The sequence below is a fragment of the Pinus tabuliformis genome, chromosome 1_1, assembly GCF_031772625.1.
Source record: "Pinus tabuliformis cultivar Carrire ecotype Pingquan chromosome 1_1, CPIR1, whole genome shotgun sequence".
Classification (NCBI taxonomy): Eukaryota; Viridiplantae; Streptophyta; class Pinopsida; order Pinales; family Pinaceae; genus Pinus; species Pinus tabuliformis.
This window is the reverse complement of record NC_142297.1, coordinates 401,223,192-401,240,824: the sequence shown is the minus strand read 5'-3', so window position 1 is coordinate 401,240,824 and position 17,633 is coordinate 401,223,192. Positions and strand designations below refer to the sequence as shown.

Here is a 17,633-nt window from a genome sequence, read left to right as displayed (position 1 = left end):
TAAGCTAAGTTTGTATACACAAGTGGTGTTCACAGACGTAATTAATAAAATGTTTAAAATTATAAAATTTTATTTGTTGAACCAAACTCGAGTCAAAGTCAAAGTAACGCTGGCATTCACACAAGAAAGAAAACCAATAAAATCTTAAAATTTTATTTGTTGAACCAAACTCGAGTCAAAGTCAAAGTCAAAATAACGCTGGCATTCACAGAGGAAAGAAAACCGTGAATATATATAGCGCGAAATACCAACGGACTTTTTGGACTTTTTATCTTAAACGTGAATGTGGTCAACCGGAATCCCGTTATACCCGCTCCACACCCCAAAAATATCAAAAAAGTTCGTATCGGACTTGAATTGAATTTCATAATGAACTCATGGGTTATTTTTTTCCTTGGTGGACAATGTGCCTAAAATTCGAATCTTGTTATCATCCTTATATATAGAATATGCAAATCAATTATTCAAACCTATATATACAGAATTGCAGGAACAACGTTGGCATCCCCTGCAAATTCTCCTTTGTTCAGTGAGCACGAGAATTCTATTTCCAACGAAGGGATTCTTCGTGATGGGGCAAATTATTAGGCTCTTCTACATCATCCTACTTCTCCTCATACTCATTGCTTTTCCTGCCAATGCACTCCAGGTTCCACACACTGTGTGCTTCTTCGACTTCAACTATACGCACGGTAGTACGTTAGACAGCAATCTGAATACAGTCTTTAATAGTCTTGTTCAACACACCTCCCAAACTGGTTTTAACACTTGTGTGGATGGCCAAATATACGGCCTCCTACAATGTTCCAGGGACACAACAGCCGAACAGTGCCGCAACTGCTCCCATAGAGCAGTCACTACAATTCGGCACAAGTGTGGGAATACCGGCGGTGGTTTAATTTTGTTGGATGACTGCTTCTTACGTTATGAAAAATATGATTTCTTCGGACAAATGTCTACTGGTGGATGGTATAATTATAATCATAGTAATATGTCCACCCCTGATGTTTTTAACGCCGCTGTTGAGAGCCTATTAACCAATTTGTCAGGTGAAGCAGCGTCTGGATCTAAGTTATATGCTTCGGGAACAAGTACAGACTCCCTGTCTCGAAGGATTTACGGTGCGGTGCAGTGCACGAGAGATATATCGAGTATCCAATGCAAAACATGTCTCTTAAGCGCAATCAATTTTATTTTATCAAGAATTCCTGGAAGCGCAGGAGCTACGGTTTTGAGCAAAAGCTGCAATGCCCATTATGAAATGTATCCTTTCATTAACTCGATTTTGCCTCCATCTCCATCCACGGCAAAAGGGCCAGCTATTGCACCAACGAAGCAGCACACACAGTCGCCAGCTGTTACACCGGGGGCTTATCCGCCAGGGAAGCAGATGAACGGGTCAAATAGAAAGAGTTCAAGCAAAATAATCATAATTTTAGGTGTGCTGGGCGGCTTGCTTCTCGTATAGGTGTGCTCTACTTTCCTCCAATTAATGGTGCGTATCGCGTTGTGGTTGGGATGATTGTGTGGTGCTGATGTGTGAGGTTAATGAGATGATCGCGAGATGACTCTTTTTGGAGATCTGGTTGCTGTGTGGGTTTCATGGGGTGATCATGCACGGTTGTGTTGTTGTCGCATTAGTGGTCTGCTTACTCATCTTCTCCGTGTCGTAACTTAAAATGACTAGGTTAAAATTATTGAATTTTCTGCCTTTGTCTTTAATTTTCCATCCTTTCTTTATCTGGTAGGTCTCCTCAAAATATTTGTTTTATGCTGGGCGATGACAACTAATTTTACTAAATCCATTTTCATTAAAAAAAAAGAAAAATCCATTTCCTATTTTCTTTCCCGTGTGCTTTTATTCCCCATAATAATAAATCAACCTTCATTTATTAACAACTATAAATAATTATTCTCACCACAAAATACAATATAATAAATATATAATAAATTAAAAGATAATATAATATGATGATGATGATAATGGTTAACGTCTACTTAGACCAGACTTTGGTCTATCGGACCTAAAGAAACATATTATTTAGTTTGATTTAAGGTTTTATTCCTATGGTCAAAAAGTTTGGAGAGAAGTCTCCCAAGCTCACTATAATTTTGACATCATAAAAGGCTAGGAAGGTTAGTATTACAACAAAGATTATGAAACTGAGATCTAATGTGGTTGTACGCGGGACACTCTAAGAGGAAGTGGTTTTCATTCTCCATGTCCCTATTCTCATAGAGATGGCAGATCCTTTCCATCCATGGTGTTTTAGGAACTACCCACCGACTTGTTTCACTATGGAGCTCATGGGAGTTCGTTCTAATCTTCGATATATTAACTTTCTTCTTTGATCTAGCTAAAACAGAGAGATACTTTTGATCTTCTAGGGTGGGGTTGATGACCTTCTTATAATAACTTCATTTTCTTTTAGCTGCTAAATCTTTCTCACACGACATTTTTCTTTGAATATAGAAGTAACAATATTTTTAATTTTATTAATGTTTTGCAATCCATCATTCTTGTTGATCTCCCAATGGTTTAACCAGGCCCTTTTGTCTTTATACCACCCCTGCTTGAGCCTTAGGTAGTTTTGCTGGAATTTAAAGCTATCTTAGGAAGTCTATGATCTCCTATGTTATTGAGCTTGTGCTTGTACAACAAAAGCTACTTCTAGTCATATTTAGGCTCTCGATAGGGAAAGACCTACTTCTATAAGGAGAATAGGGTAGGGTGTATTGCTTTTAATTTTCATGTTATACGTTATAAAGCACTTTTGGATTTGCTCAACCTTTCTCCAGGATTCTCTAGAGATGCTGCAACTCCAAACCTCACATCCATATAAGATAACGTGAGTGACTAAAGTTTTAAAGAGGAACTTATTTTTATCCCACATTATGAGGTTTGCCGTTTTACAATTATTTTCAAGACCAAAGTAAGCTTTCCATCCCCCATTAATCCTTTTCTCAATGTTATAGTTCCAGTTGAGCTTGTGATGAATATCAATTCCTAGGTACTTGTAAGAATACACTTCCTCCAAATTATTATTGTCATAAATAAAATTAGTGTATGTGTCCTTCTTGGATTTGATAATCATAAACTTTTTTTTTGTCAGTGTTAATAGTCATGTCCATGGTAGAGTAGAAATCCTTAAGAAGCCTAAGTTGCTTATCAATATCAGATGGACACCTTGCAAGGAGAACAATATCATCAGCATAGAGAAGAAGGATGACAACTATCCTAGCTAATTGTGCTAGCACATCTTGCTTCCTCTAGATAACCTTCGAACTTGTCAATGTAAATGCAAAATCATAATCCATCCAAATCATCCATAAATGTCAAAATTAAACTACCTATAAAAGCATTCACATACAACCCATAAACAACCCATAAAATAGTACATAATATTTATTTATTTATTATTATTATTAAGAGTAATATGATGACTCATTTTTAGTAGTATGATGGTTCAAATTGATAACTCATTTTTTCGTCCTCTAAGAATAGCTAAAAACAACAGAGAATATCGTCTATATAAATGAAAATCTAAACAAAGAAGTGAAACATGTTTGTTTTAAAGATAATTGAATGGGAAAATTAACGGTGAAATGCTACTTGAAAAATAATAATCACGGAACTATTTATACTTGAGAAAAACACTAAATAATGGGAAATGTCCTCTCCATTGTAGGACACAGAGCAATCAAATGTTGAAATTGTTTATGGACAACTTTCCCTTGTTTCTTGAAATGTTGAATACTTACTACTAAGGGGTTTTATGGAATTAGGTAAGGGAGAATCGAATCCATTGGACCCTGCAAAAATGTGAAATCTCATCATCCAAAAAGCCAAGAAGAAGCGCCCTCCTTCCCAACCCGCCTGGGTTGATTCGGCCAGCAAGCGAGTCCTCGCCTCTTCTACCAGTCAATGGCTTCAAACAACATTCATCTTTACCTCACGCTCGAGTTTAAAGATTATGTTTATTTTGTCTATCTCCATGGGCAATCCGTCAATGAAGAAATAATGTGATAAGAGGATTGGGACGAATGCTGCCAAAAGAAATTATGTTCTCTTGAGTGTTGTAACTTGATTTTATGCAGAGTCAGTGAAGGTTATGGTGAGATATAAATTTCGAAAAACCGAAAATATATTATTATTATTGTAATTTAATTACTAAAATTAGATAAAGTATACATATATCCAATATGCTATCCATTTAATTTACATATCAATTATTTTCAAGCATATTTTAACATAAATACCAGGAAAATTTTCCAATAAATGGAATAAGGTACATGCCTATATAATTGTTGCAATTTCATACTTCATTGATAACTTTTAAGTCAACTTATTGTTTTTAATAAAATTTTAATATGTATTACACATAAAATTTATTATGAAAATGATTTATTAATTAAAATTTAATATTAAGATAAAAAAGTTTGAAGTAATGTAATATTATAAAGTCATTATTTTAAATATAATTTTAATATTGATAAAATATAAATTATATTATAATAACATTATTATTAATATAAAAAATAAAATTATTCTATTTTTAAAATATAAAAATTTAAATTTATAAATATATGTGTATGGATGGTTGTGGACGATGATAGAGAATGAGGATAAAGGTAAACTTGATAGCCCAACATAGGTTGTTACAATGTATAATAATAAAATATTGAAAGAGAAATATAATAATAAAATACTGAAAAAGAAATGGAGGAGGAGGAGGATGAGGACAACAATATATTTTGAAGTTAATTTTTCTTATCAAGATTAATGAATTATGTACCTATTCGTTATCAATCTAAGATATTAATTGATGACTTATCAAACAAAGGCTCTCTTTCTAGTGTATTCATTCACCCTCAATCCAAGAATGCACATATTGACCATCGATCGAATAAACTAATTCGGAATCTATCATAGGAAAGTCTCCCTCAATAATGCACCCATTCATCATCAATTCAAGAATTTAAATTGGTTGCCCATTCACCATCAATCCAAAACTCCATAAAATAATAAACAATATCCTTATTATTAAATTAATTGTACTAATCATTTAAAACAATATAATTTTGAACAAATTCTTCATATATATTTCCTCAAACAACCTTACTCCTTTTGTATAACTAGATTACCATTCTAGTAACACCTATAACTTCAAAAAAAAATCAACGAAAAGAGTACCAATCACTTTTCTCTTTGTAACTGCTAATGACTAGGGTTTACTCAAAAAGTTGAAAGATATGTTCAACTACCAAAGTAATTTGGATTTGGATTTTTACCTTACTTTGACATTTTCATGACCATGACTATTATTTTTGTTTTTTTAGCTAAGATCAACCTAAATCCGGGCCATCCCTAATGTTGAATATAAAAATGAGCGACCATAATTAAACACTTTCTAATGAGCCGCTACATTTCTAAAAACTATCACAAAGAACCTTTTCAAGCAAAAATATGATTTCATAAACAAGGAGGACCAATTCCAATTCACACACTTTTGAAGGAAGATGCCAAAGGCCAAAATCCATTAAATCATAAAATAAACATAGATCATGTATAATTTGCAGAATCCAAGTTTGCTACAAGATGATCCATTTCTCTACCTAATCTATAACACATGTTAGCCTTGAGAGATACTTGGGGTTCTAAGGTGAGATCCCTGACTTTAACCTATAAAACAACAAAACTAAGCTTCACATTTTACAAATGCATCCATGCCCATCATTACTAGAATATAATTGGAGGTTGATATATGTAATATAATACTAGAATATAATTGGAGGTTGATATATGTAATATAATATTTGTAGGTTGATTAACACAATGCACATATTGTTAAAGAAAAGAAAAGTGTTTTATTTTAGTATGGAATTTTAAAGATAAGATTAGATAATAGTGTTTCATTTTAAAGATAGTCATTACGACAAAATGAATTATGTTATAAAAATTATTTATAGTTAATATTATTTAGAGAAGATTTATTTATATCAAATACGGTTTAAAGTGTATCTATTTGTTATTGGCCTAAGAAATAAATGAATTGTTGACTTATCAAATAAAAATTTCCTCAATAATATTTCTATTCATAATCAATTTAAGAATTTAAACTACTCACCCATTCACCATCAACAAAGATGGCATAAAATAATAAACAATATCTTTATTATTATATTAATTATATTAATCATTTAAAATGATATAATTTTCAATCTATTAAAAAATAGAAAATAATTAAATAATTTTTTTCCCAGAATCATCAAATAAAAGAATAAAAAGTGGACAATGAGATAAATTAATAAAATTTGTATATTTTATTACCTATCCTTATAATTTCACCTAAACAAATTAAATTTTAGAAAAATAATAATAGATTTTTCTCACTTCTCATATTTTTTAACTTCTTAATTCATATGAACTTTAGATGGAAGATTGATTCTCAAGGGAATATGTTCATCATATGCTTCTTAATGTTTCTCAATGTTTGTAGTGTATTACAGAGTTTGTTAGGTTGCATTGACTTTTAACAAATTTAAAAAATTATACTTGCCAGTGCCTCCCCATCCACCAACTTCATAGGGATTTGAGATTATTCCAATTCTAATAAGTTCCTCCATGTTGATATTATTTAAATTCTAATAAGTTCCTGATTGTTATTTATAACATTCGTTTATATATAAATAAATTTTATTTAGCAAAATAGTCCATTACTTTTAATAAATTAAAAAAATTAGATTCGTGCCATGTGGCTCCCCACCCATCAATTTCCTATGGATTTGAGATTAATCCAATTCTAATAGGTTACTCCATGTTGAGATTATTCCAATTCTAGCCCCCCACCCACCAATTTCCTAGTATTTGAGATTATTCCAATTCTAATAAGTTCCTCCATGTTGAGATTATTCCAATTCCAATAAGTTCCTCAATATTATGTATAACATTCATTTATATATAAGAAAATTTTATTTAGAAAAATGGTCCATTGCTTTTAATAAATTTAAAAACTTATATTCATGCCACGTGGCTCCCACCCACCAATTTCATAGGGATTTGAGATTATTCCAATTTTAATAAGTTCCTCCATGTTGAGATTATTCCAATTTTAATAAGTTCCCCGTTATTATTTATAACATTCATTTATATGTGATACAATTTTATTTAGAAAAATGGTCAATTACTTTTAATAAACTTAAAAAAATATATTTGTGCCACATGGCTCCCCACCCACCAGTTTCCTAGGGATTTGAGATTATTCTAATTCTAATAAGTTCCCCACTTGATATTATTCTAATTCTAATAACTTCCTCATTATTATTTATAACATTCATTTCTATATAATTAAATTTTATTTAGAAAAATGGTCCATTACTTTTAATAAATTTCAAAAATTATATTCATGCCACGTGGTTCCCCACCCACCAATTTCGTAGGGATCTGAGATGATTCCAATTGTAACAAGTTCGTCCATGTTAAGATTATTCCAATTCTAATAAGTTCCTCCATGATAAGTTCCTCATTATTATTTATAACATTCATTTATATATAATCAAATATATCACAAGGTATTTTACTGTATCTTCACTATGGTGCAAATAAATTCCATCCACTCTGGCGTTAAGATGATGTCTCTCAACGTGTTTGAAGATCATATTGGCTACTCCAATGCTAGGAGAATGTGGGCTACAAGTTAATAATGTGGGATACAAGTTGTGAGTGCTACATCTTCCTCGATTAATATTAAAGTTTTCCATACCATATATAACAAGGTATTTTCCTATAATCGTGGCAACAACTTACTTCCTTGTCTGCTTTACCTATATTTGAACATACATATATTTGCATGCTTCCATAGGTGTATGATAATGTCAAATTTAATGTGGACAACCTATATGAGAAGTTTGGGCATTTCATATTGGATCACGAGGCCAACTTACGGGACCTTGACTCTCAAGTGGAATATGTGTCACCGCACAAATGACGAGTACAAGGTTTGACCAACTTATGCCACGAATCTCCACGAGATCAATTATGTGTCCACTGCAAATATAGTAACTGAGCGTGGTTTAGATGTTAATGATTTTAAGGAGTGTTCTATAGAAGATTGCTTTACTTTTCAAATACAGATGCATAAAAGTAGCTCAATTATGAATTTGGTCTATCCTAGGTTTTCAATGTAGGATTAGTGTAGAATTGGGTAAAGTAGCATGAAATTATAGTAAATGAATTTATGAATTTACAAATGTTTATTTCGTTTCATTTTATTTTGTATGAATTTATTTTTGAAAAAATCATTATATATTGTTCATTTGTTTTTAATATTTTGCACTGTATTTTCATTTATTTTCATGTAAAAAGTCTATAAATAATAATTTATAGGATTTATTGATCTAAGGCTTCATATTCCTAGGGTATAATATTAATCCTAGGGTTTATGATATTAATCTTTAGGTTTAATATAAATCCATTGGGTTTATAATCATGTTCAACCATGGTTTAAGATCACATTGTGATACAAATTTTCTTCATATGAAAATCAATTAATGTCATATTGTGACAAGCATTGTCTCACTATGAAAATAAACCATCGTCAACCATGTACCAACGTTGCATTGTGACAAATGTTGTCTCAACCATGGTCAAACAAGGTCAATCATGGTCAACCATAGTCAATAACCATGGTCACATTGTTACAAAGAGTCGCTTGGTCCAACGTCACATTGTGATAAACATTATCTTAATATGGAGATAAACCATGGTCAATGATAGTAAGAAATTTTCCAACGTGGCATTGTCACAAATGTTGTCTCAATATGAAAATGAATCGTGGTCCACCATATTCCAACATTGCATTGTTACAAATATTTTTTAAGGGTTTATAATATTTAACTAAGGGTTTATATACCTTGGGTTTATAATATTTATCCCTTAGGTTTAATATTATTCCCTTGGGTTTATAATCCCTTGGGTTTATTATTCCCTTGGCTTTAAAATATTTCTCTTAGGCTTTATATACCTTCGGTTTATAATATTAATCCCTTGGGTTTAATATTATTCCCTTGAGTTTATATCATCAATCTGTTGGGTTTTTAATCCCTTGGGTTTTTAGTATTAATCCCTTGGGTTTATAATATCGATCCCTTTAGGGTTTATATACCTTGAATTTATATATTAATCCCTTGGGTTTATATACATTTGAGTTTTAGAATTAATCCCTTGGATTTTTTTGGTTCATATTCCTAGGGTATAATATTAATGATAATGTTTATAATATTAATCCTAGGGTTTAATATAAATTGCTTAGGTTTACAATCATGGTTATCCATGGTCAACCATGGTCCAATGTCAAAAGATGCTAAAGATTGTCTCAATATGAAAATGAACCATGGTCCAAGATCATATTGTGATAAACATCATCTCAATATGAAAATCAGTGATGGAAAATCATGGTCAAGCATTTTTATTTTAGGGTTTATATTATTTATCTCCTTAGTTTAATATTATTCCTCTAACATTTACAACTATATAAAGATTTAAATCAATGGATGGCTTGCACATTTCACCGCCTTTTTCTTTTCAACAATATGCAAAAATGAAAAACAATGTGAGAATGGATTGGTTGGAAAGCATGAACGGTCGTTATCGTTATCTTGTTGATTTCAATTGGTGTAGCTTGTTTCGTTGGTCTCAGTGTGTTTTTAGAAGAGGCTAGCATTTAATAAGTGTATGTTGGTATAGTGTTTAAAGTTAAATTTCCTATCAACCACTTTTAAATTGCTATTTGATTTTTATTGAAGATTTATTTTATAATTATTTATTAAATAAGTATTAATATAATTTATTAAACGATTATTAATATATTTTTTGTTATTATACTTATTTATTTATTATTATTATTACTATTAATTACTACTATTTAATATAATAGTAATAATATAATATTAATTTTTATTAATATGGTTTTTATATTCATATTAGTATTATTGATAATAACATTAATTCTTAATATTATTGATAATTAATATGTGTATTGGAGGTTATCAACCACATTTATTAATGTGGTTGTGCCAGTTATATATTAAATAAATAAGTTATGCACGAAATAAATAAATAAAATTTTAAATAAATAATAGTAATTTTTTTCTCACTTTTCATCTTCCTAAACTTCTTAATTATATATTCAATAAATGAAAACAACATTCAAGAACCTAAATGAACACAACATTCAAGAAGTTCCTTATGTGTGAGAAACAAGTGTCCTAAGGTAGACCCTTTGGAATTCAGGATATAAAATACATGTTGTCTTAGCATTCATTGAATTAAACTTGATTATTAGGGGACCATTTATTATTATTTATATTAATAACATTAATCATTATTATATTAATTAATAGTCAATATAGTTATGCTAAGATGTATATTATAACATAATATATTATTAAGATAATATATAGGGGATATAGTATTAATAATATTCTAGGGATACTAAATATATTATAGGGGATACCCTAGGGTACCCTCAATATTATATATATATATATATATATATATATATATATATATATATATATATATATATATATATAGATCACTAATATATAAGGGATCCCTATGATATCCCTATATATTATAGTAGGGGTATATAGGGATTACAATATATATATATATATGGTACCTATGGTATATATTAATATATTAGTTTTAATATATATTGTATTATACTATGCTCCGATATATATATATATATATATATATATATATATATATATATATATATATATATATATATATATTATTATGATTAGTATATAGTATATATATTATCCTATTATAGGGATAATAGGATCCTAGGTATTATTATATATACTATTATATATTATAATAGCCTATATGGATATATAATATATTAATATATCCTTAATACTATCTAATATTATTATAGGATAATATTATAAATATAATTAGAGATCTAATAATATATCACGGGTACTCATCTTTTCTAGGAAAGTCTATTTTTCATGTGTTTTGCTGCTTTTCTGGCCAAGTCCATTGTTCATGTCTTTTGTTGCTTTTTTCGTTCTTTTTGTATTTCGGCTTGTGTGAGTGATGTATGTTTGGTTTCAATGAATGCTGGCTATCTTTTTTATGTATGTTAGCTTGTAGAAGCATTGTTTTAGTTTTCCTTTGCATTTCACTACTGTCACATGCACGACACTATTTTTGCACTCATGGTCATTGTTGTGGCGACTCTCTTCACACACATGCTCACTTTCCCACATTTTGAATATTGCACTCACTTTTTGCATGCATGATCATTCACTCTTGCTTACAGTCAATCTCATCATGTATTCAAACCTTCTCATGTTTACAATTGCCTGTCGGTGGGTCTGGGCTGCCTTGGCCCAGACCTTGCTTTGCCGAACCAACAATCCATATCCTTGATAAAGAAGGCTTTTCCTTCCTCCCAGAGAATGTGAAGAACTGGCCAGCACTGACCTTAGGCTTGCTTTGCGCAATTCTAGGAGGCAGTGCCTAACTGGCCCCAGAAATTGTGCATTGCACAATTTTATTCCTCAGTAAGCCAGGCTATACTGTACATCACGCAGTTCCAACAGTCAGTCAACCTCTAGACAACCCAGACTGTGCCTTGTGCAGTATTGGCAATCATGCTCCTAGCTTCCCGATGGAAATTAAACAATCTTAGAGGTAAAGATTAATGCAATCATTTAATTACTAGTCATTATATATTAATTCATCTAGTGAAGAACATGCATCCACTAGAAAATTCTTGTATGGATTGTTTACTTTGAGATTTGGCTTCACATGAACTGTTATATGTGATAATCATCTCACCAATTTTTTGAGAGCACGTGCATATTCTAGAAATGAGTTTTGTATCCTGAAGTTTAAAAATGAATGAAGCCTCCTAAAATTTGTTTGTATTTATTTATTCGATGTGAGATTCATAGATTCACATGCTATGGATATGTCCACTATGATAGCTATCGTTTAGAGAACGATTAGATATGGGTTTGCAACATTTTAATGTTTAATTGATATTTTTTTATATTAGATTTCATATAGAAAAAAGAGGATTTCAACTTCATTTTTTCAAGTTTCAATAATTTCACATTTTTAGGATTAACCAATTGAGCTACCCAGGGACAATATGGGAGTAACTTTATTTTCTATTAACCAGGTATATAATTAATTAATTATAACATATTTTGTGTTTTCATTTTCCAAGTTTAATGTTTTCTTCTATTTTAATGTTTAATATTTCTCATATTTACAAACTATTCACCAAATTCACAAGGATTAGGTGTTTAACATTTGACCTCTTTAATTCAAAAGTATCTTAGTGAGACCAAGTATCATTTTAATTTTTTCAAGATTTTCTCTTATAAGTGATTCTTAGCCTCTTATTCATATACAATCATGAAACCCTAATATACTACTTTTATGTATTTCACATTTTGGGATATAGTTTTTATCCTAAAATTGCTTCTAAATAATTCTAGTTTTTATCCTATATTTGTTTCTAAATAATTATACTTTATCTATTTGTTAAGTGTTAAGGTGAAAGAAAGTGAAGTGTTTTGATAATTATATTACATATTTGTATCATTGGAAAATGATTACATATTGTGAGAATAAAGATAAATACATAATGTAAGCATAGAGATTTTTGGTTGAGGCCTTTTACACCAACATTCTTGTCTTTCTTGCTTTTGTCAATTATTATATCTTAACATCAGATGGGTTTGTCAATTAATTTTTTTTTAAGATCAGATGTGTGAGTGAGGTAAAATTCATATTGGGGATTCTAGTTGAGCATAGTATTAGAGCACCTCAAGATTCTTGATGAAGAGAAGCACATTCTCAGTTTCAGAGTGTCAGAGAGGAGGTGATGAATTTCTGTATGTAAGAAATTTATTATGAGAAACCTGTTAAAAATGCTTATGCACTTATCGTACATCATAGTATGCATATTTGTATAGTGATGATGGTCAATGTTTCTATGTGAATTATGAAATGAATAATTGAATAAGTAGTTACTTTGGAAATTGCATGTCATTGTTACTACACAATATGCATGCAAGAATTATGATGAATGGAATTACTCTTTTGAAGATTGAAATCAATATGAGTGTTTATGAATCGAATGTCGTTGAGTTATAATTGCTCGATCAAATCCTAATATGGATTTGATTTCTGTAAGGTTAGGCTTTTTCTTCAATAATGGCATCGATGAACCTATTAAGTATTATTTATAATGGATAACTATATACTAGATAATAGTAATAATATAATATATTTATTATTATATATAATACATAATATTATATTACTATTAATACTAGTATATTAAGTAATTTACTAATAATATCCTAATACAATTATTAGGGACCTATGTCCATAATTGTTTGCAAGCCTTGAGACACTTTGTGCAATGGTAGTGAGTATTTCCCCAAAATAATACTTCTTGTCTACTTCTTGTAGGCATGTTCAAGCTAATGCTTGAGTTCAGGGAGGATTACCCTAACACACCTTGAAGGATAAGGTTTGTGTCGAACATGTCTGACGCGAATGATAATTTCTTACCTTTCAATAAATACAAATTGATTATTCATTATGTTATTTAATGGTGGGAACAATGAAATTTGCCCCTGTTCTTCTCAAATTCTAAATGGGCATATCAAATCCTAGTTTTAAAGAGGTCTTTGGTAATCATCAACGAAGTGATCTTTGGTTCATTTTGTGTAGTTTATAATCATGGTGATATTTGATACGATGTCGCTACCAATGGAGCTGAGCCTACCATGTCGTAGTTGTTCTCACTTCAATTCAAGTACCTTTTTGGTTGTGAGGTGTTCTTCATGAAGTATAATGTGGCATTATAAAAGAAGGGAAATCTAAGCTACAAATGCTTTTAGCTACAATATTATTGATTCTCAACGCTAAATTTTTTATCATGTGGGTGCAGTCATTATTTTCTAACCTAAATCCAAATTAATTGATACCACGAGATTATAATATTATGATAATAAATACACTAGTATTAATATTACTAGTAATACTAATATCTAATATTATATTATAAAATGATATAATATAAGAGAGATACTAATAGTATAATTGTAATACTATTATATTATAGTACTAGGATATAATATGTAATAATAATAATTATATCTAGTCATTTTAATATCTGGTAAGAATCACAAGATATTGTAATCTCTTCCCACTTTAAAAAAATAAAAAATTCACCTGATGAAATCTACACCTACACAATTTCCCATTGTCGGCAAATATGTTTCATTGGGAATGATTGTTTTAAATGTAGGTACTTATGCTATTTAATAGGTAAACCTTGTCATCCATTTATTGTGCAGGTTATAATATATGTTTCTTTCGGAATGATTCTTTTAAATGTAGGTATTTATTCTATTTAATGGGTAAACCTTGTCATATGGTTATTGTGTAGGTTATAATGTATGTTTTCTTTATTAGGAAAAAACAACAATAACTTTCTATTAGAATTAATAAATGTTTACATAATCATGTATATATCATATGTGTAAGAATAACCCCAAATGACATATGACTGATATCAAGATACTGGGTGCACAAGCCCCTCAAATAACCCCGTAGGGAACACCAGACATAGTCTAAACAATGGGAGTCCACTCATCAATCTCACTACGTTTAAAGGTACTGTGACTAGAAAGAACATAATATTGTCGGAAGATAGTTTGAATAGCAGGAAAATCCTGGAGATTATCTAACAGACTTGAGAAAAAACCAAGCACACATGCCTACATAAAAGAACCCTTAGAAAGCCCCAAGAACACATCTATCAAAAGCCAAAAAGCAAGCATAAAATAATTACAATACGAGTAAAACCCCGTTATAAAAACTTGAAGAAAATGGAACAAGGCCACCAATAGAGCTACCATGGAAGCATAACCTAGAGCAGATTTGATAAGAAATAAAACAAAACACAGACATTGCGAACAACAGTCTGGAAGCCATGTTCCACACACCAGAGAAGGAAACACCCATTGAACCATAACGACTAAGACACTTGCAAAGAAAAGGGGTTGAGGAAACAAGTATAGGGAGCTTATATTAGGGATAACTAGGGTAATAATAGGTATTAGGGTAATAATATACTACTATAGGTATAATATGATAGGGTATAGGGTATATATAATATATAGGGTATCCGTATGTAGCATATATTGTAGGATAATATATAGGATTAATAATATTATAATTATATAATAATCCATTATCCTATAACTGTTTTAGGGTTATTGATGGATATCACTGAAGACATTGTTAGGTAACCTTAAATTGGTGGTATTTTTTTTTTTTAACAAATCTTGATTATCATGATTTACAATTTACAATTTCTGGTTAAGCTCATGTTAAATCTACAGGAAATTTCTCAAATACATATTTCTTGGGCCACTAAGTACATTTATCAAGTGAATATTCTGTAATGTGTAATCTTTAGTTAAGTTGTTGTGTTTTTATATTCAGATTTCCTAGCTATTATGTAGCCAACTTGTTTTTGTATTCTGTAAATATCCAACCTTGTTCTCAACTTTCATCATCAATTTTTTGAAATTTTCCTTCTGTTTTAAAAACAACATTGATTCCAACAATAATCTATGTCAAATGGACACTACCTAACCTTAATATGCATTCACAACAATCTATCAATTTAACTTGCTACTACTTTAAAGAGTGTACAAGTTTCCCTTGAAAACCAAGCACATTATTGTTTATTGCTTATTTACTTACTAAGCACCTTTAGCTAGTTAGTTGTTGTGTTCTTATAATTAATATGATATGCATAAAATAGCAATAGAATCTCAAACGAATCAAAATTGAAGCAATTGGGGGAGCTTGGCACCCACCTTATATTAAATGCGACTCAATTTAAATAAGAAATTTTCTTTTCTTCCTACATACATCTTGTTTCTACAAATCCTCACTAATATTTCAAGGGAAATAATGTGGGTTACGACACCATACTAAGATATATCTAATGATGGATACAAAATATTTCATGTGCTGAAGTGAGATTTCAATGATACAATATACTTTGACTAGAACAAGATATTTAATCACTTGTAAGCATAGATTCTTAAAAGTTGAATTAATCCACTTCAAATGTTGTTAGCTATGTTTTTCATTTCACTATTGCATCTTCTATATGCCTTTGAATTAATCTATTTCAAATGTTGTTAGTTTTGTTTTGCATTTCAGTAATGCATCTTCAATATTCATTTCTTTCCCTACTTTTTTTAAGTGAATGGTTTGGTCTATATGGTTGGTATTCTTACTTTCAATGTATGCTATTAAGCTACCGAGAACCTAGAAGATAGTACTTAATATTTAGCCAACATATTCTTTAGTATCAACTCGTGTTATTATTACAGGTGACAATTGAGATGATCACAAGGTGGAAATTTATTGGATTGGGTATTCTGGTGCATGTGATAGGTTCATGGAAACCTATGGCTAGTTTTCATTGGGGAGGCAATGACATAGTGAGGGACTTGAAGACCATCAAGATGAATGGCTATTTGGAAAATGTTGAGAACGTTTTATATCAACTACTAAACTTTGCACAACAACATGATGGGGAAGTATATGAGTTCGACACTAAGATGAAACAGATGATGTGAACATTCAATTAGGTTGTAACAAAATTTGAGGGTTCTATGAATATTATCATGCAGTTGGCGAAATATAATGTTGAATATTGGTTGAGAGATGCAAAGAGTGAGTTGGTGATCACTCAGCAAAATTTGTATGATCAAGAAGATATGATCTCCTTGTTGAAGAATGTTGTCATGAAAGCATTGTTAATTTGCAATATATCTTATATCTGATAAATATAAGATCCTAGGTATTGGTATCCCTCGATTAGCTAATATATATAATATCCTATAGGGTAATATAATTATATTACTATATCCCTATATTATAATATATAACAAGATAATATACTAGGTCTATTATATATTAGTCTATTCTTTGCTCTTAATAAATTATCTTAGTAATATGATATTTTGAAGCTAACCTGATGTCATCTTTTATACATATTGATTAGTCAAATGTGCTAGTTTGACTTGTTGTGACTAATGCAGGGAAACTGCAGGAAGCAAGTGTTTGGAAAGAACACAAAGGCATTGGAAGAATGCAGTGGAAGAACATGCATTTCTTCAAATATAATGAACATGAGGAATCATAGTTAAATGGAAGGAAACATAACCCATAGTTACTCAAATAGTAGTAGTGTACATCAAGTTAATATTAATTATGGTAAACAAAGTTGAGTTTCTGCATGTGAAATCTCTCACAAAATTGATTGAAACAAATGTTACAAGTAACAAACTACAAATAAGTGAGGTCTATGGCACATGGGATGCTACAGTGCACAAATCCTCTCTTTTTTCTCTCTCCCTATCCACCCTCAGCTACTTTCTCAACCATGGAACAAAATGAATTGGAATGGAGCATAACTCATTTTCCTCTTAGTGACCCAATTATAACATAGTTTGATAGTCTACTAGTGGTTAGGTCTGGCTCCAACTTTTAACTAGAG

General features: G+C 30.4%; 1 protein-coding gene across 1 annotated transcript; it reads left to right on the top strand.

The window, feature by feature from the left end:
• The first annotated feature begins 571 nt into the window (after nt 1–571).
• Nucleotides 572–1,468, top strand: LOC149213360 (antimicrobial ginkbilobin-2-like protein). Its single transcript, XM_089388996.1, has one exon. The coding sequence runs from the start codon at nt 572–574 to the stop codon at nt 1,466–1,468; it is 897 nt and encodes a 298-aa protein (XP_089245122.1).
• Nucleotides 1,469–17,633: the final 16,165 nt, after the last annotated feature.

What these genes read in the sequence shown, in the direction of transcription:
- LOC149213360 (XM_089388996.1), top strand. Translation starts at nt 572, where the DNA reads ATGGGGCAAATTATTAGGCTCTTCTACATCATCCTACTTCTCCTCATA.